The sequence below is a fragment of the Diospyros lotus genome, chromosome 5 (genome assembly GCF_014633365.1).
Source record: "Diospyros lotus cultivar Yz01 chromosome 5, ASM1463336v1, whole genome shotgun sequence".
NCBI classification, from domain to species: domain Eukaryota; kingdom Viridiplantae; phylum Streptophyta; class Magnoliopsida; order Ericales; family Ebenaceae; genus Diospyros; species Diospyros lotus.
This window is the reverse complement of record NC_068342.1, coordinates 17,267,549-17,290,282: the sequence shown is the minus strand read 5'-3', so window position 1 is coordinate 17,290,282 and position 22,734 is coordinate 17,267,549. Positions and strand designations below refer to the sequence as shown.

The 22,734-nt window shown below is 38.3% G+C and overlaps 2 protein-coding genes across 2 annotated transcripts in view; one reads left to right on the top strand and one right to left on the bottom strand.

The window, feature by feature from the left end:
• The first annotated feature begins 1,065 nt into the window (after nucleotides 1–1,065).
• LOC127802413 (protein REVEILLE 6) lies at nucleotides 1,066–10,223 on the top strand. Its single transcript, XM_052338205.1, has 9 exons — nucleotides 1,066–1,471; nucleotides 2,523–2,580; nucleotides 3,423–3,546; nucleotides 3,640–3,819; nucleotides 3,922–4,050; nucleotides 5,401–5,510; nucleotides 7,253–7,312; nucleotides 9,758–9,877; nucleotides 9,964–10,223. The coding sequence occupies exons 1-8, from the start codon at nucleotides 1,281–1,283 to the stop codon at nucleotides 9,866–9,868; spliced, it is 963 nt and encodes a 320-aa protein (XP_052194165.1). The 5' UTR covers nucleotides 1,066–1,280; the 3' UTR covers nucleotides 9,869–9,877; nucleotides 9,964–10,223.
• Nucleotides 10,224–10,686: 463 nt separating this feature from the next.
• LOC127802414 (uncharacterized) overlaps nucleotides 10,687–22,734 on the bottom strand; it is a 43,061-nt gene continuing 31,013 nt past the window's right edge. The window contains exons 8-11 of the mRNA XM_052338206.1: nucleotides 13,117–13,198; nucleotides 11,888–13,009; nucleotides 11,409–11,828; nucleotides 10,687–10,997 (exon numbers count right to left, since the gene is read on the bottom strand). Coding sequence (XP_052194166.1) covers nucleotides 10,840–10,997; nucleotides 11,409–11,828; nucleotides 11,888–13,009; nucleotides 13,117–13,198 — 1,782 coding nt within the window. The 3' untranslated portion in view covers nucleotides 10,687–10,839. The remainder of the gene's footprint in view (nucleotides 10,998–11,408; nucleotides 11,829–11,887; nucleotides 13,010–13,116; nucleotides 13,199–22,734) is intronic.

Below are 22,734 nucleotides of genomic sequence, written 5' to 3'. Positions count from 1 at the left end.
GCTGGCAACAACAGCTCTCTCTCTCTCTCTCTCTCTCTCGATCACGCTATAACTTCCTTTGGAGGCCTACCAGCCGCGCCGCCCCTGGCCCCGCCCTCGCCCTAAACCCCTTGGTTTGGCTGTGTTCTCTTTGTCCTAACTTTAACTGTGATTAATGTCCCCATATTTCAAACCAACATTTTGATCCGTTAATCGAGCAATTAAATTAACCTTAAGAACCTCTGCTAATCCTTATTCTTTAAACTTTTTTAAGTTTGGACAGTGATTTTTTCTCAAATTATTATATTAATAATCAGAGAAACTAAAATGGCCCCTATATTATTATATATGCATATATAGCGGTATTATTATTATTATTAATGGGAACTTGATTTTTTTATTAAAAACTAAATAAACTCATGGGACATATAAGATAATAATTTTGACATTATTTGATTCGATTTGTTAAAGAGGTGCCAAAATGCATTCTTATAGAGAGTGAATTAAAAATCAATCTATCCACTGTAAAAATTATCAATTTCATTTAAAATTATTAAAAGTGCTTTATTATATATATTGTTATTTTTTTCTATAATTATTAATATCACAAAAAATACCATTACATTTTCTCCGATCTCTCTTTTATCCCCTTCAACTCTCTAACAAACTGACTCAAATCTTATAATTTATCTTCTCTTTTTTTTTTTTTTTTTTAGTTTGATAATAATTAAATTAATTGATTAATAATCGAATTGGACTAACTCGCCATGTAAGAAGGAAATAGAGGACAAGAGAAGCATATTAAAATATTTTTATCACATTAAAATTTTTAACATCCACAAATAATAATAATAATAATATCATTTTTCACCCGCCTTTTGTTTTTTTGTTTTTCATGAAACCTCGTAATTACGGAAGCCCCGCCCAAAGAGAGAGTGACACGAGCAAGAAGGGTGGCTCCGAGCAACCATCCATTTCGAGCCACGTGTACGGTCAGGATCCACCCCCAATGCCGGTTTCCACACCCTCCAGTCCATCGTCATCGTCTATATATAGGCATACAGCCTCTTCTTTCGTATTTTTCGAACGCTATTTGCTCCTCCTCCTTCAAAGACACACAGCAGCTGCAGGCTAGCAAGCGAAGCAACAGCACAAGAGAGCACTACAATCAGAAAGGGGAATCATTCATTCAACCCGAGACGAGAGCTTTTCCGTGGTGGAATTACGAGTCGGCGATTGGGTTTTGGTTATGGTTTCGCTCTATCCGAACCCACCGGTTCAGGATTTCTTCATGGGATCCCATGAAAATGGGTCTTCCGGGTCTCAATTCTCTTCGTCCGTCGTCGTCCGATAGAACTGGGGATCCCGGTTCGGCTGCGGATTCGCAGTCGGATGACCTGGTTAAGAAGGTTAGGAAACCCTATACCATCACCAAGTCCAGAGAGAGCTGGACCGAGCAAGAGCACGACAAGTTTCTTGAAGCCCTCCAACTGTACGCCCCCCCCCTCTCTCTCTCTCTCTCTCCACACACACACACACACACACACACACATATATATGAATGATTGTGTTTAGTCTCGAGAAAATAGGAGCGGAAGTAGATGAAAGGAGAACTTAGATTCTGGTTTAAGTGATTAAAGGGCCATGTGACTTTCAGGTGATGATTCAAAGATTTACTTCTTTTAGTTGTTATTAATTTTCTGCTTTTATGGCAAATCCAGTGGTGTGGTGAACTGTTTTAGGTTACTAGTGAGATTTTGTTTATCCCTCTAGGCAATTTGTTTGCGGGTTTTTACGTTTCTTCAGTCGATTGTGTTTCAAGGTTTCTTTTCAAAATTTTCATTGTTTGAAAAGCCATATTGCGGTTTCGAACTTCAGGCACTTTTTTCTTTGGCTTCAAGCTTCGGTTTTCAGGGAACTATTTTTTTTTTTTCTTTGAAGGGGGGGACGGGGGCTAAATTCGGGGAACGTTTTTTATTGTATTCAAATTTAAAATAATTGATAAGCTAAACAAAATGGATAACATATACTATATAAATATGCAGATTTATAGAATTTCCATTGTCCATGGCTTGATTTAACTAAATTAATTTAGCGTCAATGATAGGTCTCCACATCAGAAAAGATTTACTTAAATTAACTGATTTGAGAATTTGAAAAACTGCTTATATTTCCTATCAAAAGTTTGTTCGTTTTTTAATAGTGTCTTTCAGCTAATGGAGTTTGCCTGTCTTAAAAAATGAGGTACATTTCTTGAGCCAAACAGGCTCTTAATATTCCAGTATTTACTTGATGTGGTGCAAGTTAATTTGCCCATTGGAATTGTTTTTTTTTCCATATGTTCTATATTCTCAATGTAAAAATGAATGGGCTTGTGAACGCATCAAAGATGTTGGTTAGATATCTCTTCATTATGAACCTATATTTTTAAGAATTATTTTCTACACAACAGTATTGTTTCTTATTTATGGTGGTTCTAGAATTGTAATGGAGCAGTGTATTTGACTACATTATTCCCTTCGCTATTTTCTTGGATGTTTCAGCTTTGACCGTGACTGGAAAAAGATTGAAGCATTTGTGGGGTCAAAGACAGTAATACAGGTAATTACACATTTTACTTTGAGTGATATTTTGTATTTATCAATAGGATGATGTAGCAGCAAGTTTATTTGGAGTTCAGGAATCTACCAGGGAGAACAACACCACTTATCTTTTATTCTCATTTTTACTTTGTTGCATCAGTAGATCTCCTTTCTCATGGTTTGCCGATTCATGTGTGTGTGTGTGTGTGAGAGAGAGAGAGAGAGAGCATTTTTAAAAATAGAAGTCGTCTTCTCATGTTTGACTAAAACAAATATAGCTATATGCGTCCTGAGTCATCGGGAATGCTCAGAAGTGTCCAAACTGATAGTGACTTCCTTCCACTGCAATAAAGATTTTGCACTCTATTCCTGGATTCAATTTTCTTGTCAAAAAGATTTGATATTGTTTCTATTTCATTACAAGAAAATAGAAAGAACTTCTATTTACAATATGACTAATATTATTCTTATCTTTAATATGATGTATTTGTGTTCGAACGTTGGTAATTAGTTTTATTTATGTTTCGGAGTACTGGATATAAACACTTTGCTTGTTAATTAATACGAAGCATTATCAGTGGATTTACTCTAATTATATCTTGCTCAATTTAAATGGGATCAATCTGGACATAATTTAGTTTAGTAAGCTAACACATTGGGGATTTCGCTAAGTTTCACCCTTGCAAACAGAGTTGTAGGATGGACAAACTTGGATCTAATTGTTTGTTAGGCCTGAGTTTGTGTTTCTTTGGCTCATAATTTATAGGCAACCATTCTGCGGCAAGTGGACTTCTGCGCATCCTCATCAATATGCTTGTATGTTTCCTCTATACTCCAGATTTTAAAAGGTAATCTTTGCAGATACGTAGCCATGCTCAAAAGTACTTTCTGAAGGTCCAGAAGAGTGGGACAAATGAACATGTACCTCCCCCTCGGCCAAAGAGGAAAGCAGCTCATCCTTATCCACAGAAGGCTTCCAAAAACGGTTAGAGCTCGTCTCTTATGTATATACAATGTACTTGTATATATATTTCTAATTCCAATTTTGAGAACTGTTGCTTATAACCCTTCTATTTAGCATCTACAGCGGTGTCCCAAGGTACTGGACCATATCAGTCATCAGGTGCCCTACATGAACCTGGATACATTCTCGGGCCTGAATCATCATCGCTGGTTATGAACCAAATCAGTGCTCCAACTTTGTCTTTCTGGAATTGTAATGATTCGCCACCATTCACTGTGTCACATGTCACAAAAGGTTTTCATTTGTTGATGCCTTATCTTTATTTGACCTCTTAATTGCCGAAGTTAATAACTGTATGATGCTAATTGAGAGATACTTATATATATTTGTTTGCAGATGAAGTGGGTAGACCAAACATGACACAGAATTGTTGTAGCAGTAGTAGCAACGAAAGTACACCAAGGGTGTCGACTAATACTGTATCCAATGATATATTGAAAGGAAAAATCAGCAAGCCAGTGAAAGGTTAATGCCTTCTTGATTCCATAAATTGCATTTTCAGAACTTAGGAATCCATCATAGATTAGGTACTAGTTGAATATGTCTTAGACATTCAGATTACTATTAGCTGGTCACACTTATGCCCCCTAAAAAGGGTGTTCCCTCGACTTGTGAAGAGATTTTCAGTATTTCATTATGCCTTATCTGGTTACCTAGATTTTTCGTTAATGCACATGTAGAAGAAATTATGACAGTAGAGCATGCCTCAATAAGTCCATAGCTGCTGTTTATATTAAAATTTTCACCAAGATATTATTTGCAGCTCGTGTACTTTTTTGTTAAACGTTGTCATAAATAAAAGAAAGACTTTAATTAGTTTAAACTGATCACAGGTCACATAACAGAATTTGCTCAAGGGATTTCCAAATTTTAGGGTGTGTTTGATAGCATTTAGTTGGAAAGGAAAGCATTTTCCAACTTGAATGAAAACAAAAACCATCTCCCCCCTAGATGGAATTTTCCATGGAAAAGAGGCAAAAACATGCTTTAATGATTGTACTATGGAATTCAATTCCATGGAAAATATAGTGTGTCAAACACCAAAGATGGAATTCAATTCCTTGGATGTGACATTTTCCGTGTATTTTTCATGCTATCAAACACACCCTTAGTGAAATCAGTAGTAAAATACTGCACTTGGGAACTACATGTAGTGAAATAACTGGAATTTTGTATATTGAAGCCAGAAACTGCGTGTTTGCAGTAATACAAAATTGGTGGCTAGAAACACAGATTAAAAATTGCATTATTATATTCTTATTATTGTATAAGAAAAACAAAGGAAGTATCATTAATTTCCTGAATCCCTAACTATTTTAAAGTAATATTTCTTTTATCTGTTATTGTGTCAGTTACATGGTTCGAAAATTGGCCTCATATAATGGTATCTTTTCAGGTTTCTTCAGAAAGTATTCAATCTTAACTTTGTATGCAGCCTTCTATTAATGATATGGTTTTGTCATGCTTTTAGGTGAAGCTCAAGCTATATGTTAAAAATAAAGATCTCCTTAGAATAAATCATTCCTTTTAAAATGCATTATGTCTTGGTTTTACTTTGTTCTAATATCTGAACACAGTAAGGTTTATGCTTGTGGGGCATGGTACTAAAATAGTGATGTTACACTGAATATTTGAGTTTTGTTTTATGCTTTTCTTTTTTCTGTTTAATAATTATTTGATTGTGGCTCCTTCCTCAGTTGCTTTTACCCTTGGTTTTTCTCCCATTGATAATCTATCCAATTAGGTGTTTGTTGTTTATTTATTGCTCATCCCTGTTGCAGCATAATTGCTAAATTTTCTTTATTCCTTCCTCAGTGATTCCAGATTTTGCTCGAGTGTATAGCTTCATTGGCAGTGTTTTTGATCCCAATTCAAGTGGCCACTTGCAAAAATTGAAGGAGATGGATCCCATAAATGTTGAGACGGTAGTATCAACTTTGAAAGCTTTAAGACTGTCTTTTCTTTCTATCTTCATCTTTTTCTTTTCTTCTTTTCCCTTCAAAAGGCATATAAAAGTTCAAGGGTAAATTGACCATACACCCCCTTTGGTTTGGGACTTTTGTCCAGACACCCCTATGGTTAATTTTAGGTAAATTAATCGCTGTACTTTGATTAAATAACCAAAAATACCTCTTCTGTTACTAATGGTATCAATTAAAGGCAATTAATATAAAATTAAATTTAACCTTTCTCTAATTAAAAGAGAGAAAACAAAAAGATAAAATAAATAAAATTCAAGGAGCTCACCTGCTGGAACTCAGATGGGTTCCGGCCATTGCGGACGCCATGGCTGGAACCCACCAAATGTTTCCGGCGCTGAACCCATTGGGTTCCAAGGATGAACCTCCGCCCATAGTGTCGTCGCCATTGCCTTCCCTGTAAACCAGGATGGGTTCAGCAGCAGAACCCATCTGGTGTGTTCTGGCTGGTATGGCCTTTTATTTTTATTTATGTTTTTTCTCTTTTCAATTAGAGAGAGAGTAAGTTTAATTTTATATTAATTGCATTAATTGACACAATTAGTAAGGGGGCATTTTGGTGATTTTATCAGAGTACAGGGACTAATTTAGCTAAAAAAAAATAAACATAAGGAGTGTCAGGACAAAAGCCCCAGACCACAGGGCGTGTATGATCAATTTACCCAAAGTTTAGTTAGCTGTAAGGAAACATGGTTGTTGTTATGAGTAGCGTTCATGATGCTATAACTCAAATGTGTATATTGTTTGGGATACTATTGTATTAATTTTCACTACTCTACTTTCATTATTGTTGAAGAATCACTTTGCTGTTAATTTTCACTGTGCATGACTTTTTTGTATTTCTCAGCAGATTAGTTACCATGATTTTTTGTTCCCACATGATCATTTCTGTGCATTGCATCCTGAAAAATTGTGGTGCGAATGCTATAGCTCCCTAACCTAAATGTTTGCAAGTCAAGAAAGTGAATCTATTAAATTTGCTGTATCATGTTTTGGAGGCTGCTGCACATTATCCAATAGTCATTGATTTATGTTTGTCACATTAAAAAATTCTTAACTTGTATTATAAACTGTTATTTCATGTCTTCGGAGGGGATGTGTTTTTGTGGTTGTATAAAATAAATGGTCCCTCTTACGTGAGTGCCTAGTTGTTGTCTTGATCTTTCCTATCCTGCACCTATTTGATTGCCACAACCTGTTTATCTTTTGATGTATTTTATTTTATTCTTTTTTTTGTTATTGATTAAATTTTTTGAGATAATCCATGAGCATTTGGTCTTCATTTATATACAAATAGGAGATATTAAGATTATTTATTTTTAATGGCAGCTCTCTACTCAGTTCAATTATCTATTGCCTGGATAATATTCGTTGCTCATCTTCATACTAAATGTCAAATTTTAGGTTAACAATTTAAATCATGCTTCAATAAATATCTATAGCACAACCGACCACTGAACTTGAGTGTAACACCCCCACCCCCCCCCCCCCCCCCCCCCCCCAAATTCAACCAACTAAAAAAAGGGGGAAAGAAATTCCTGTTTCCCTTCCTCCTTTATCTGTGTATTCTATTTTTTGCATCTTTTTTGTCTATTCGACATGGAATTGGTGTGTTCTATTTTAAAGGCTTGCTTGAATTGTTTGAGGATTAGATTATTGACTAGGGGAATTTATTGGCTTTGATGCAGATTTTATTGTTAATGAAGAACCTGGCAGCCAATTTGGCCAGCCCTGAATTTGAAGATCATGTGAGTACTTTCTCCTGACGATTTGAAGCTCATTCTTTTGTGGTAGTAATTTATTTTCTAGCTATTTTAGTTTCAGAAAAAAGAGAATATGCTTTTGCCTTTTGGACACAACCACCTTGCTACTGATATGTCATTATGCTGTCTTGCTTTTACAAATGATTCGTTTGCATCAGCAACCACGTTTTGTGTCTTAACAAACTACTTTGTAGTATCTAATTGTATTTTACAAATGTCATATTGTGGAACAGCAGCGACAGGATGGATAATATGAAAGTGGAACTCTACTTGTCCTTCATAGTTTAAAGGTTCTTTACTTTTAGTTATGATATTTGTGTTCTGAATCTTAAAATATTCTATAGATGATTGTTCCTTTGTCTATGGGTAACCATAAGGTATCTACAAATTCTATTGATCTTCACCCTAGTTTTTCTAGAGCTTGCAATATAGATCTGTGAGAATTTGGAACTGTTTTTTTAAGTTATAGGTTTGTCACAATCCTTTGACTCTCTCCAAGTCTTCATGAACAAAAGTTAAAAGAGTTTGTAAAACAACATAGCTGAAGACATGTTCAGATTTTAGCAATAGATCCTTCTAGAAGTTAAATCTCTAGCTGCAGAAACAGGGGAGACAAGTAAAAGAAAAATGGCTTGTTTAAGACCTACATTCTTATTTAATCAGGGGTTCCATGCCTGATTAGTAACCCAGATAAAACATTTGATTTACCTTTAAACATTTCATATTGAGAGGGCTGGTTTGCAGATGCTATAGAACATGGAGTATATTTGAATTTTTTTTAAAATTGCTTGCTTAATGTAAATTATGCATACAACCTAGATCTAGCAAAACATGGAGTTCCTCAACAAGTTTTTTGCTGAATTCAGATTGAAGGATGAACAGTGAAGTGTACAATGACGCTACAGTATGTACAGTAATAAATGGTGTATAGTGTCGCTATAGTCTGAACGGTGATGCTACAGTACCTCCAATTATATGGCAGCTCCAATTTGTCCTGTAGTGTCCTCAAATTGCATGCGTAAAAGGCTGTAGATAGATGACAATTTTTACTTCAACAAGGTTAGACAAAATAGGATAGCCTTGGCTTTGTCCTTTGGCTTCAATTTTCTTCACTCAACTGACATGATCGCAACCAAAATTGAAGATTCTTGATAAAATTGATGAGGTTGATAAATTTCTTTTGGTGGCTTCTGATAAGGCTGATGACGCTGGAATCAGATAAAACTGATTTATGATAAACTGATAAGGTTGATAGGATTCGCGTTGATCTGCATCAAACAACTAGGCTGATCTGCTTTAGACATGTGTGCTGATTTGCATCGAATAGTCTATAGAATAGATTTATTGCTTTGTGCAAGTGTTCCAATGGCGTCTGATAGTCTTTGACAATTCTAATTACTGATTTGTCAGGATTGGATTAAATCTCTGCATTAAACTTGATAAAGATAATTAGAAACCCGAATTACCAAACTATGTATTTGGATCATCTGGATCGTAATCTGGGGCTTGGAAATAAAGTTCAAACATAGTAGTAGTAACTGAAAATACCTCTTTATACAAAAAACTTACAGAGCTTTACAAACAAGTTTTGATTACAGAGACTTGCAAACTGATAACAAACTCTGAAAGTCAAAGCTAGACATGATCCAGGAAAACAAAAGAAGTTTGAAGAAAGGGAGACTTAGATACTTCCTAATGTAGAGGATCCTTAGAGAGGCAACTGCAAAGCATACTAGTGATATAAGGGGTTGATGATCAGTAGCTGGACTAATAGTTGGATTAGTGGCTAATAGTTTGATATAGATCAGCGCGAACCCTATTAGCCTTATCAGTTTATCAGAATTTTATCAGCTTTATTAAAGTTTTGGCCGTTTCATGAAATCAGTCTGATCAGATACAATTAGTCCATCAGCCTTATCAGCTTCAGTGGGAATCTTCAATTTCGTTTGCAACTGTATCAGTTGCGTGAAGAAAATTGAAGCCAAAGGACAAAGCCAAGGCCATCCTATTTTGTCTATAGCCTTGCAGAAGTCAAAATTGTCATCCATCTGCAGCCTGTTACGCATGCAATTTGAGGGCACTACAACACAAATTGGAGCTGGCATATAATTAGAGGTATTGTAGCGAGGACACTATAGTACACTATTGCTCAGTACTGATACCTTAATGGTGGTTATGAAGTAATTGAAGTCTTGTCTTTGGGAAATATCCGGTTGCATATAGCTGTAAGTTTGCCTCCTACGTGTGCACAAATTGACAGACGAAGATGGTGTGTGCTATTTTTGCCGGAAAATGGGATGCAACCAAGCATCTTTCTACCTGTTGCATTGCATGCCAGATATCTCATATTTTGCTTTCTTGTTGGCCCTATTCAATTTGTGTTAGCTCCGCATAAGAATGTTTTATGAAACATTCTGTTGGTTGCTGCAGAGAAAGATGCTGTCCTCGTACCATGTCGATGCTGAGAAGGCCAACTCTGGTGGTGGCTTTATCAGTACACTCCATGCTTGTCAAAGAGACAACTCTATTCGCTCAGTTTGACGCGAAAAGGTAAAATCAATTACACCTCTTATAGTGTATACACTGACAATCTGAATCTCTATTTCCTAATCAATTCCCGTTGTTACCGATCACAGGTGAATCTATGACGGCATATGGGGAACCAAATCCATAATTGAGCCTTTGACTGCAAACCGTCGCTGGCTGCAGAGGGAGACGAAGATACTTCTTTATGCGCTTATGCAGGATAGGCTATTGTATGTAAATGATAATATTACGTTATCTAAAGGGCGTCTGGGAGCTGCTGCTGCTCTTGTGAAAATAGATATGCTCACTGGTGTGCTTGTGTATATACTATACTTATACTTAATGCAGCTTTTTGGCCAAAACATTCTAACCGTCGCGCATTCCCCCTACCGGTGGTGGCGTGTTGATGTAAAGTGTGCTTTAGAGCGGCTTTGCTCGCTGGTGAATCGTATTTCTCTGGATCTTTGTTTTAGATCTATGGTTCTTTATATATATATATAGATTGTAATTGTTTGTTAACTAAACGCACTCTTGATTTTACATCTGGATCTTTTAGCCCTCTCATCCGTTGTTTACCATTTCCATCATGGAATTCTAGCAGCCAAAGTTTTACCTCTGAATTCAGAATTAAAACGCTGCAACACTTGAGAAAATTCCGAATTGGAATGTTAACCAAAATTTTGTGAAGAGTACTAATTGACGTCTTAACTAATTTTATTGCAATGCAAGCACATTTTTCCAAAACGAAAGGCACACATGCACAAGGCGGCAACTAGCCCCCCTCAATTCTGACACTAAGTTTTTTTTTTTTTTTTTTTTAAGAGAGCAAAAAGGACAAAAGAGCAAACTTCCAAGCACATGGTAAAGAACGAGGAAATCCACATCATATATATTACAATATCTCCACTCCCTACTACAAGTCAGTCATACTCTCCAGTGCCAATCAATATCTTGGCATATGTAAAAGAAAAGGAAACAACAGTCCATTATCTGTACCGAAAGCCCATGTCCAGCTCGTGACCGTACATCCCATGGCCATGGGTCTGCCCAGCCGCAGCCGCCAAAGGGTGGATCTGCTTTGATTTTGCTCCCCGTTCCATCTCAATCAGCCTTTGGAATGCTTCCGGATGCCCAAGATCAGGCCCTGTAACAACCAACAGGAGAAAAAGAAAGGGCACAGTTCATAACCAAGTTTCTTACCAAGAAAACTTCAGAGAAAAAACAAAAGACGTCTTTCAATTTATGTCCACCTCCCTTCCAAATTGGATGGGGCGGGGAACATAAGAAAGTAAAATGAATAGATGGAAGCATTTGACCCAGAAAAAGAACAATAATCTACTTGTACGTCTTTGCTTATAGAAATAGATTCATTTGACCCAGAAAAAGATTTTAGAAGAAAACCAGAGGGATAATAATATCTTTTTCTTTTGTTCTTTTTTTCCCCGGATAAGTAACACGGCCATAGATTAAACATTATTAGAAGAAATTAACTTCAAAAGAACATTTTGAAATAAAGAGAGAGCACAAAAGGGAATACCAAAATAGTGCATTTTACCTTGCAATGGCAGTCCAGGACCACCGAAGTTAGGTTGCTGTTGACTGAAAGGAAAACCTTGCATAGGGTTGGATTCCTGCATAAAACCAGTTGCATGATTGTTTAAATGAGATGGCACTGAACCACCACCCCTAGGAATTTCACGTAACAGGTGAGGTGGAGGAAAAGTGCCCCGCATTTGTATCTGTTGCAGTATTGGATGAGGGGGGAGATCAAATCCTGCTGGCCCTGTTTTAGGGTGATGGAAAGGAGGGCGAAACATATTCCCAGGAAACTGATGACTTCCAGGAATATCATGGTGAATAATACCCTCAGGAGTCATGAGCCCCACCTGAGAATTAACATGAGAAGGATGCTGATCTAATTGATGGAAAAATGGCCTCCCTTGATGCATGGAAGGGGGATGGAGTTGGGGTGACACTGATGGACATGGAGGTTGCGGAATGGAATTTCAGGGTCCATCGGATCATATGAGCTACGACCAAAAGGTGGACCTTCCTGCCCTATCATAGGTCTTTCATCTTTAAAAGCTGTACTAAGAGCGGCAAGCTTCTCGGCTATGTCAACAGTTCTGTTGGAGGGTAGCAATTCCCCTTTATTTGAATTTCCAGCAGGCATGAAACTGGAATTAGGTGTATTCACAGGATCACCAACTGTAATCAAGCTCTCCTCCTCAGGCAGCTGAATATCAACTGATGCATCAAAGCCGCCAAGCTTGGCCATTATATCATTTTGGTGTTTTGATGGATCTGCTTCAATTTGAGTACCATTGATCCCCAACCAATTTTCAACTTTTTCGGACCTAATTTGCTGCTCCTGATTTGATAGCAAAATATTACTTTCATGGCTGCTCCTGCTGTTGGATTCAGTTCCAACTGCAGAATTCGGGAACATGCTGCCGTCCATAACTGCAAAAGATGACCCGTGTGGCTCAGAAGTATCTGTTCTCACAGAACCAAACACGCCCCTCTGTGCAGAAACTGGTGCTTCAGCTGATTGCAGCTCCTTCATGAAAGCAGACCCAAATAGTGTCTCAAGAGTCAAGGTCTTCCCAGACTGGTGAATTTTTTCAGGCTTTTCCTCAATAGTATTATCATTGGCACTGCCAACAATTGCTCCTTCAATGACATGTAGCTTGTCCAAGGATCCACTGTCTAGGTTCAGAGGCTCTGCTATATCTTTCAAGCCTGTTCCCTTCTGCAACAAGGAGAGGAGGTGTTGTGACGCACGATTATCAATATCTGCCTTTGATTCTTGTCCACCATAACCACTCCAACCTTGACCAGTTGTCTGCAATGTTGAATTTCTACTGCTATATTCAGAAAGAATAGTCTGTTCAAGGTCTTCACATGTAAGGATTGGAACAACCGGCTCTTGTTTACTTCCATTGTAGAACTGTTCAGACATTTCCATTGTGGAAGATGGCATATTAGATGTTAAATATCTGTTGGTAAGCTCAGAATTCTGAAAGGGAAGATCTGGCGTAACATTCAGGTTGGCCTTCACATCAGGAACTGGGGATTCAACTTTCTCACCACCAACAATTAGTGAAAGCAAGTCATTCGGCCTACCATAGGAGGAATTTTCCGCTGCCTTATTTTCTGCATGAGATTAAAAGAATAGAAACTAAGAAGAGGACTCTTCAACTAAACTCAGGAATTTGATGCTGCCTCAAAACAATTTAACCAGAACATGAAGACATGCATACCATCTTCAAGGAACCAGTGAGCGAACTTAGATGACTGGACAGCATTGGGGATTAATTTGTCAACTTGCTCTGTATCAAGAGGCTGAACCAACAAAAAATGTAAGAACATGTCAGATTCCATATATGCACAGTGTGTATTCACTTAAGACTGCAAAAGATGATAAGCAATGCATGATTGTACAGAGGCAAGAAAAGTAAGCTGCCTCCAGTATTAACTTAGAAGGAACTCTCAAAATGGACTAGTAGCTGAAGATAAATATCTGAACAAGTATAAGTGAAATCAAAATGAACCTTCACTTGCACAATAATTTCAATGTCAGCCATATAATTTGCTCAATCTAAAGGTCCAACAAGGCAGCCCAAACTCCAACCAACATGCAATACAGATATTGGAATCAGCCCTCCTGCACATACAACACATCATCCTTTCCTAACAAAGAATGGTCAAGTACACTTCATAGGAAAGTCCCAAGTGACAAGTGCCACCAGTGTATAGCTTCCAATCAACCTTCAAAATATTTGACATTTCACCTCCCAACTGCAAGTCAAAGCCTTTTGAAAATATCTCACTTCTTACAGCATTCTTATAAAATCCCTATATATATAGTGCCAAAAAGTATTGAAGGGGGAAACAAAAAAGATCTAATCTGCCAACTCCATTGCTCAACCTTGCAACCTTGTCGGCTGGGCACTAGAGGTGCCCTTGAACATGAATTGCAAATAACCTTGATAGGACCCTCTTCATAAACTTTGCATGTGATTTTATATAAGACATCCATCCAAACTTAAAAAGTAACAACAATCACCAGCCTTAATCCCGCTAGAAGGGGTCTTCATAAGTTCTAGATCTCCAATTACCTTTATTCATCATGATGTCCTTTATAAAGCCATTATATCTTATATTATGTCTAAAGCTTTCCCATCATGTTTTCTTTGGTCTTCCTCTCCCTCTTTTGCTATAGATTTCCTCCAGTTCATCACCTTTCTTTCTATCAGCCTTCTTTCACATGTTTTAAACCATCTTAATCATGATTCTCTCATCTTATATTAAATAAGCACTACTCCAACCTTACAACGAATAATCTTGTTTTTTATTTTGTCATTTCTTGCATAATTGCACATCCACCGTAACACTGTCATCTCAATTACACTCATATTTTGCACATATTGACATTTAATTGGCCAAGATTCTGAGTCATATAACAAAGACAGTCTATCTGCAACATCCTCTATAATCTCCGCTTCTTCTTATTGAACAATTGATCCAAATATCAAAATTGATCCTTTCTTGGAATAGATTGATCTCCAAGTCATGATAATATCCCACACTAACAATTTAATTAACTTATTTCACAAACTTAAAAGTTCAATATTGAGAGGGAAAAAGAAAAATTACTAGGTCAAGTTTTCATCAGGAAACTACTATATGAAATTATAAGGATATACAGAGGCAAGCATATCATCTTTGAGGAATAGATGTTTTACACAACCCTCATGGAAGTCGTTGATAATGTCCCTATTCTGATGTAGAACATTTAATTTCAAATCAAACACTTGGGCTGCAAATGTGTTCATAAGGCAATTAATCTCAATTCACTTGAACTTCTACCATCTAAATTCTGGTACTTGGACAAAAGATTGAGTCAGTTGTTTTAGTTCAAGCCAACTACAATGTCTATTGGTTCATCTCAATGGATGGTATAACTGTAACGAAGTCTTATCAGGCGACACTACTGGATGGCCAATAATATTAGCATAGAAAGGTTATATCCAAATGATATACGCAAGACCGAGTCAGCTGTTAAAAAATGTTCTAATTGTTCTCTAGGGATTTCATTTAGTTTCTACTAACACTTCTTTGCTTTTTATTATTAGATTAGTCTAAATATCTGAAATAATGACTAAAGATTAAAAGAATAAGTCAAAACAACTAGGAATTAGTACAAATTTCTCCAGATTATTTAGTATACAACAATGAATGCATTTATTATGTGGGATACCTGATACACATGATTTTTGTGGGACAAAAATATTTCCAGACAGTAGCTAAGGAAGGTTTTATACAACTAAACTATAATTTTTTGGGTACAACTTTAGTTGAGAAGATATTATGTGGGATGCATATGATTTCTCCTCCAACTTTTAAAAGCAAACACATTGAACTTATGGATGGCATGCACATGAACCTTTTCTAACCAACCTACAAAAATTAAATCTACTATTGTCCTGACAGATCAACGAAATAAGTTATTGTGTCAATATAGTTTTACTTACAACAACATATCTAGCCGTTATCCCATTATGTGGGATTGGCTACATGAATTCTAGATTTCTATGTGAGTTACATCCCAACAAATAGTTTGTCTAGAATTCATATTTGAATCCGACTAGGTTTTACGCTGGCTGTCGACTAGAATTCAATTAGTTTTACTTAATTGAATTTTAATCTTTTCAGTATTCACATAACACAAAATAGGTTTACAATGGTATGTAGTAACAGGAGAGGAAACAAACCTAGTAAACCATAAAAATTAATAATGTCAAGCAGGAGTGGTCATTTAAAGTGATGGGTGAGATAACAAGTGAAGTGCTCACTATACATAACAAAAGAATGATTCATTTAAAAATATCCAAGAATTCAAAATGTTGAAATGGTTCAGGTGTGTAAACCCCAAAAGTATCATATTGCATTAAGGAACTGGCAACCAAAACTCAGGTACAGCACTAATACATATATAGTGGTAACAAAATTTCAACTCAGTAAACACAACAAAAAAGGCATGCTGCAAGCAATAAACTTTTCCTTGCAAGTTTGAGAAAATCATTGGAAATCACAACTCAAACTCATGACTAAACTCATGTCCGTACAAAGAGGAGGGGAAGGAGAGAGAAGGAAAGAAAACACACAAACTTGAACATTGGAAAAAGAAAAAACATTTAAGTGCATTAGTCCACCCACCATAAGTTAAGACAGTCTAATCTGTACTTTCTAGGTATGAATGTCAAATATAAGGTAGCAACAAGAAAAATTAATTATTGAATACTAGGGGGTCATCTGATTTTGTTACCATTTCCAGTTTCTAATTCATTTTCAAAAAAATAAAATTAAGAAAATAGAAAACGCTGTTTAGCCATGTGTTTTCATTTTCAAAAAAGTGAATTAACTGTTCATTTTGGTGAAAGGATGACACCAGCTTTGTTTCCTTTTATTCCTTCTCTCCCAAAACAATCCTGCTTCCCTTCCAACCAGCTCTCCCTCCCACCTCAAACAAGCTCTGGCCGAGGTGATCTGGCTCCCTTGGCCTGCTCTACCTCCCCCCAACCATGTTCTAAGAACCTGATCTCCTTTTTCCAACCTCCCTGCACCAAGCTGCTCTCCCTCCCTGGAGCTCCCTCTTGTCAGAGCAAGTTCATGCGTGGCAATAAGCAATAGAGAGGACTCAAGAAAGCTTCATCCCAGTCAATACACTCCCTCTGTTATCATTCTGAAGAGACTCTTCACTTCTGCTTCTTTAGGCACCTCTCTCTTTGTCACAGGCAATGTTCAGAAATGGAATTTCATAGGAAATGAAAATGGGGGAACTGAATATGAATTAATGGATTTATTGAGAAACCGGATGCACGTTCTTTTAATTTTTTATTCTACTTAGTTCTCAAGAAAATTCATTTGCTTTTTTTTTTTTTTTTTTTTGTGTGGAGATGTTTGGGCGTATGAGATGCTAGAAACATTTACAGATGAATGGGAAAATAAAAATCCAATAAAAAATGTACAGCAACTGTAAGTAATTTTGTTTTCTTTTGTCAGGTCCTCAGGTTTGATAAGTAAATTTTCTGCTAATTGAGAGAATTTAGGGCAGAAATTAGAAGGAAATTGTAGGAGAGATAACAGAACTTGGTGAGAGAGAGAAACAGGAACGAGAGAGAGCATCAAGAGAGAGAGACAGAATGTTCTTTGAAATGTACTTCGATCCTCTTCCATTCAGTTGAATTAGTTTTTATACTAATCCAACATAAGTGGTAGTTAGTGATTTGGTGCCAATGAGGCTGCCATTCCAAATGTACAACCTTTAGTAGCTTGCTAACAGTACAACTACTATAGCTACCAAGCCAAAAGTACCAAATAGCCCTCATACAACTATTAAGGTCCTGACAATTCCCCCCGCCCCCAAAAAAAAAAAAAAATTCTTCTCAAGAAATGGAGAGAAGGCAGGCAGCTTAGCAAGTCCAGTAGATATTCCCAATTATTGTTGTTAGGATGGCGATGTGTCCATTGAACCAACAGTTGTGTTAAGGGAGAACCATGTCTGTATATCAACCTTTTATCCACAATTAAGGCAGGTTCCACTGTAGGAGGAGCGTCAAGTGCAAATGAGGGCAAAGAAGGACTAACTGGCTGTGTGCCAACTGATTTTTTAAGCTGTGAAACATGGAATACCGAATGAATTTGAGTGTCGAGAGCCAGCTGGAGTTTGTAAGCCACAGTCCCAAACTTAGCTAAAATAGGAAAAGGGCCATAAAATTTAAGACTTGGAAACCTGCCCGTGAGAAAGAGCCCATTGATGGGAGTGTTTCAACTTAAGATAAACCATGTCTCCCACCGCAAACTCCCTTTCATTCCGTTTCCAGTCAGCAAACTGCTTCATCCTATTTTGTGCAGCTGCTAATTCCCTTCGTATCAACTGTAACATATCCTGCTGTTGTAAATAAGTATCAACAGCAGCAACTAAAGTTGGACCCAAAGTGGCAGGTAGGTAGGGGGGCTTATAACCATATAAAGCTTCAAAGGGGGATATTTTAATGGAGCTATGATAGAAAGAATTGTACCACCACTGGGCCAAAGAAAGCCATTTATGCCAAATCCGCAGCTGTAAAAAACAGAGACAACGGAGGTAAGTCTTCAAATATTGGTTGACCCTTTCCGTCTGTCCATCTGATTCTAGGTGATAGGCAGTAGACATATGCAACCGTGGGCCCAAGGATTTAATGAGCTCCTGCCACAATTAACTTGTAAAGACCTTATCTCTATCTGAAACTATGGAATGGGGAATTCCATGCTACTTGACAATATGACCCAAGAACATCCTGGCCACTTCTTGAGCTGTAAAAGGATGTGAAAGACTGAGAAAGTGCGCATAGTTAGTGAACCAGTCCACCACCAAATACAATCTCTGCCCTCAGATTTAGGCAGACCTTCCACAAAATCCATGGAACTGCCACTGTTTCATGCTCACAGCATTGGCAAACATCACCAACAGCTGAACTGCCACTGTTTCATGCTTACAGCGTTGGCAAACATCACAATGTCACAGCCCAAGCCTGACAATAGTCCTCTTCCTAATTCATACCACAGAACACAGAGGCATGTAGAATGAGAAAGGAGGAAGAAAGAGAGAGAATTAGAGAATGTTGAGGGAGAAGATAGAATTCTCTTCAATATTCTGGATACCCCAATCCACGAAGGTTGTTGGGGATTTATACAAGGCATTGGAAGAGTGGATCCCTGCTGAGGTGGATTCTACACCCTTCCACCATTTTAACAACCTTCCACTACACTATAACCACTTACACATGGCTACAAACTAATAACAGATATTACAGCAGTAAAAAAATTTAAAAATCCCATAAACCATAGTCCTATTCGTGACAATTCCCCCCTTAACAAATTTCTTGTCCTCAAGAAATGCCGAGGAGGCTGCCAGACCTTGGAAATTGCTTGAGCAAATCGGGCAAATACTCCCACATGCTACTATCTGTCGAGCTGTTCTGCCATTTTATCAGAACTTATATAAGTGGGGCTCCTTGCTTGTATACCACCCTCCTATCTATTATGGCCTTAGGCTGCATCGTCTTGTTGATCTCCTTAGGAAGTAGAGGTAATGCAAGACTCACCAGTTGTGTGCCCACCGATTTCTTTAAGAGAAAAACGTGGAACGCAAGGTTGATTTGGGATCCCTCTGGAAGCTGTGAGCGATAGGCCATCCTTCCAACCTTAGCAACTATAGGAAATGGCCCATAATACTTGAGACTGAGTTTGGACACCGGCCCTTGAGTGATGGACTTTAGATGAGGATACCTTAGCCTTAAATACACCTCCTCCCCAACTGCAAATTCTCTCACTTCTCCTCCGATCAACAAATTGTTTCATCCTATTTTGAGCTGAGGCTAACTCCTTCAGCTGTTGTAATACCTCCTTCTTCTATTGTAGATAGTCGTTGCTACAATAGTGCATTCTCCTACAACCGGCAAAATGGGAGATTTGTACCCAAATAGGGCCTCAAATGGAGACATTTTGAGGGAGGTATGGTGGTTAGAGTTATACCACCATTGAGCCAAAGACAACCACCTATACCACCTTTTAGGTTGTAGGAAGCAAATACACCTTAAGTAAGTTTCCAAGCTTTAGTTCACCCTTTCAGTTTGCCCATCAAATTGGGAGTGATAGGATGTTGACATATTCAACTTGGTTCCCAAAGCCTTCATAAGCTCCTGCCACATCAGACTAGTAAAGATCTTATCACGATATGAAATTATAAGCTTAGGAGTCCCATGTAATTTCATCACTTGATCCAAAAAAACCCTAGCCACCTCTTGGGCTGTGTAGGGATGAGTAAGCCCTATAAAATGGGCAAATTTTGTTAGCCTATCAACACCTACCAACATGCTATCCTTCCCTTCAGATTTTGATAAACCATCAATGAAATCCATAGACACACTAATCCATGCTTGGTTAGGGATAGGTAGAGAGGCTGTAAGAGGCCCGGGTAAGCCACTGTTTCATATTTACACCTCTTGCAAAGAGGCTGTAAGAGGCCCGAGTAAGCCGCTGTTTCATATTTACACCTCTTGCAAGTGCCACAAGATAACACAAACTCCTTTACCTCTGTTTTAAGCTTGGGCCAATAAAACAATTGTCTCACTCGAAGATGGGTATTTTGAATCCTCGAATGCGAACCAACCCCCCCCCCCCCTCCCAAATGGAGACTCATGTAGCGCCTGAATTATTCTCCTCTTGAGACTAGCATTGTTCCCGATCACCAACCTGCCTAGATATCTTAACATACCTTCCACAAAGGTGTACCCATCTTCCTCATTGGAACCCACAACCAATCTTTCCAGCAATTCCCTTACTTTTTCATCTCCTCACAGCTAGTTACTACTTCTTGGCACCACTCAGGAACTATAGTGGTTACAGCTACTGAGCTCCCTTCCTCGTGGCACATTGAGAGTGCATCTACCGCCACATTTTCCTTACCCTTTGTGTACTGTATAGTATAGTCCAATCCCATCAGCTTGACTATTCCCTTCTTCTGTAGCTGAGTATGCAATTTCTGTTGCAACAGAAATTTAAAACTCTCATAATATGTTTTAATTATAAACCTACCTCCCTTTAAATAGTGTCTCTATTTTTCTACAACCCTTTAACACTGCTAGGAATTCTTTTTAATATATACTAAGCCCCATGTGCCAAGGACTCAAGGCTTGGCTCAGAAATGCCAATGGCCTTCCTTCCTGCATCAATACTGCTCCAATTTTCGTCCCACAAACATTTGTCTCTAGAACAAAGGGTTTGTTGAAATCAGGCAACCCTACGACAGGCACCCTGCTCACAACCCTTTTCAACTTCTCTAAAGGGTTCTTTGCCTCCTGCCCCCAACTAAATCCTTCCTTCTTTAAGAGTTTTGTCAAGGGTTTACTGATAACCCCATAATCCTTCACAAAATGACGGTAGTACCCGATTAACCCAAGAAACCCCCTTAGAGCCCTTACCGTAGTCGGTTTGGACCAAGCCACCATAGCTTCCACCTTTCTTGGATAGGTGTTGATCCCATCCCCTGATATTAAGTGCCCCAAATACACCATCTAACCTTGACCAAAAACACACTTAGTCCTTTTGATAAAGAACTGGTTAGATCTGAGGATCTCAAAGGTGGTTCTTAGGTGAGCCAAATGCTGGTCAAAGGTAGAGTTGTAGGCAAGTATGTCATCAAAGAATACGAGTAAATTTTCGTAGGTAGGGTTCAAAAATTCAGGGTCATGGGGGATTGAAAGGTGGCTGGTGCATTGGTGAGCCCAAATGGCATCACCAAAAATTCAAAGTGTCCATGGTGTGTTCTAAAGATTGTTTTGTGTATATCCTCAGGCTTCATTCTAATTTGACAGTAGCCCGAGCATAGGTCAAGCTTAGAGAAGAATTTGGCATGGTGTAGTTCATCTGAAAGGTCTTCCACAAGAGGTATAAGAAATTTGTCCTCGATAGGTCATGGCATTAAGTGGGTGATAATCGACACAATCTACAAAAATGCCATAATCCATCATTTTTCTCGACCAACAAAACTGGAGAAGCAAAAGGACTTTGACTAGGTCTAATGAAAGATTGAAGTAACATCTCCCCAACCATTTTCTCAATCTCTGTCTTTTGGATTGGGGGATAGCGGTAGGACCTAATGTTGATAGGTTTAGCATTAGGTTTGAGGTTAATAGCATGATCAAACACTCGGGTGGGAGGAAGGGTTGTAGGTTCCATAGAAATATTCTCAAATTCTACCAGCAGTTCATCAAGAAGGCGTAGTTGGTGTACTTGATCATGCCTCCCCAGGGGTGTGCTGACTATTAAATAGAATTCCCCTTGCACTGCCTTCTTGTTATGGCCCTCCTCCACTGCCACAATAGAGAACAATTGTGTCAGTTGGTTCCATTTTCTCTTGAAGACCCTCTATAGCCTCCTCCCAGTAATAATTTTACAAGTCCCAGCTTCTTTCCCTCTTTCTCCCTTCTTTCTCAAAAGTGACCTCCATCCGATTGAAATTAAAACTTATGGGACTCAACCCCTTTCATCCAATCCACCCCTAGCACTATGTCACAGCCCCCCAATCATTGAAATCTGAGATCAGCCTCAAACTCCTCCCCTTGCATCTCCCAACAAAAGCCATTACAGGCCGACTGACTTACCACTCTATTTCCATTAGCGTCACACTCAAGGGTTGGGTACCCCTGAGCTACCATTTCAACCTTCTAGCTGTGGCTTCATCCAGAAAAACTATGGGTGCTCCCACTATCTATTAAAATCATAAGGATGTAGTCCTTCACCCTTCCTTCTACCTAGATAATCTTGTTATTAGCTACCCCCTTCAAAGCATGTAGTGAGATCTCTCCATTGTTCCTCCCCCAATTCTTCTCTCTCACTAATCTCTTCTTCTTCTAGCATTTCCCCATCCTCTCCTTCCAAAAGCAATAGTTGCCATTTGCATTGGTGTCCAAGATAATATTTATCCCCACACTTGAAGGACAAGCCAGCTTGCCTTCTTTGCTCAATCAGTCTCCCTCCTTGTGTTGTTGTATTGTGGCTTGAGCTTGGTCCACCCAAACTCTTCACCCCTTTACTTCCCCTCACCAACTCCCAGTTATAGCCTTTTCTTCCTTGATTGGATGTCCCTAGTGTCACTCCCTTTTGTTGTTGCCTTTGCTTCCTCATCAAAGCTTCCACCACCATCTCCTACAACTGGGCACTCTCAGCTACCTGCTCCACTGTTCGGGGTCTTATCATTTTAACCATGGGTCTAAGCTCATCAATAAGACCACTCATGAAACTAAACACAAAATAGGCCTTCCAAAGATGAG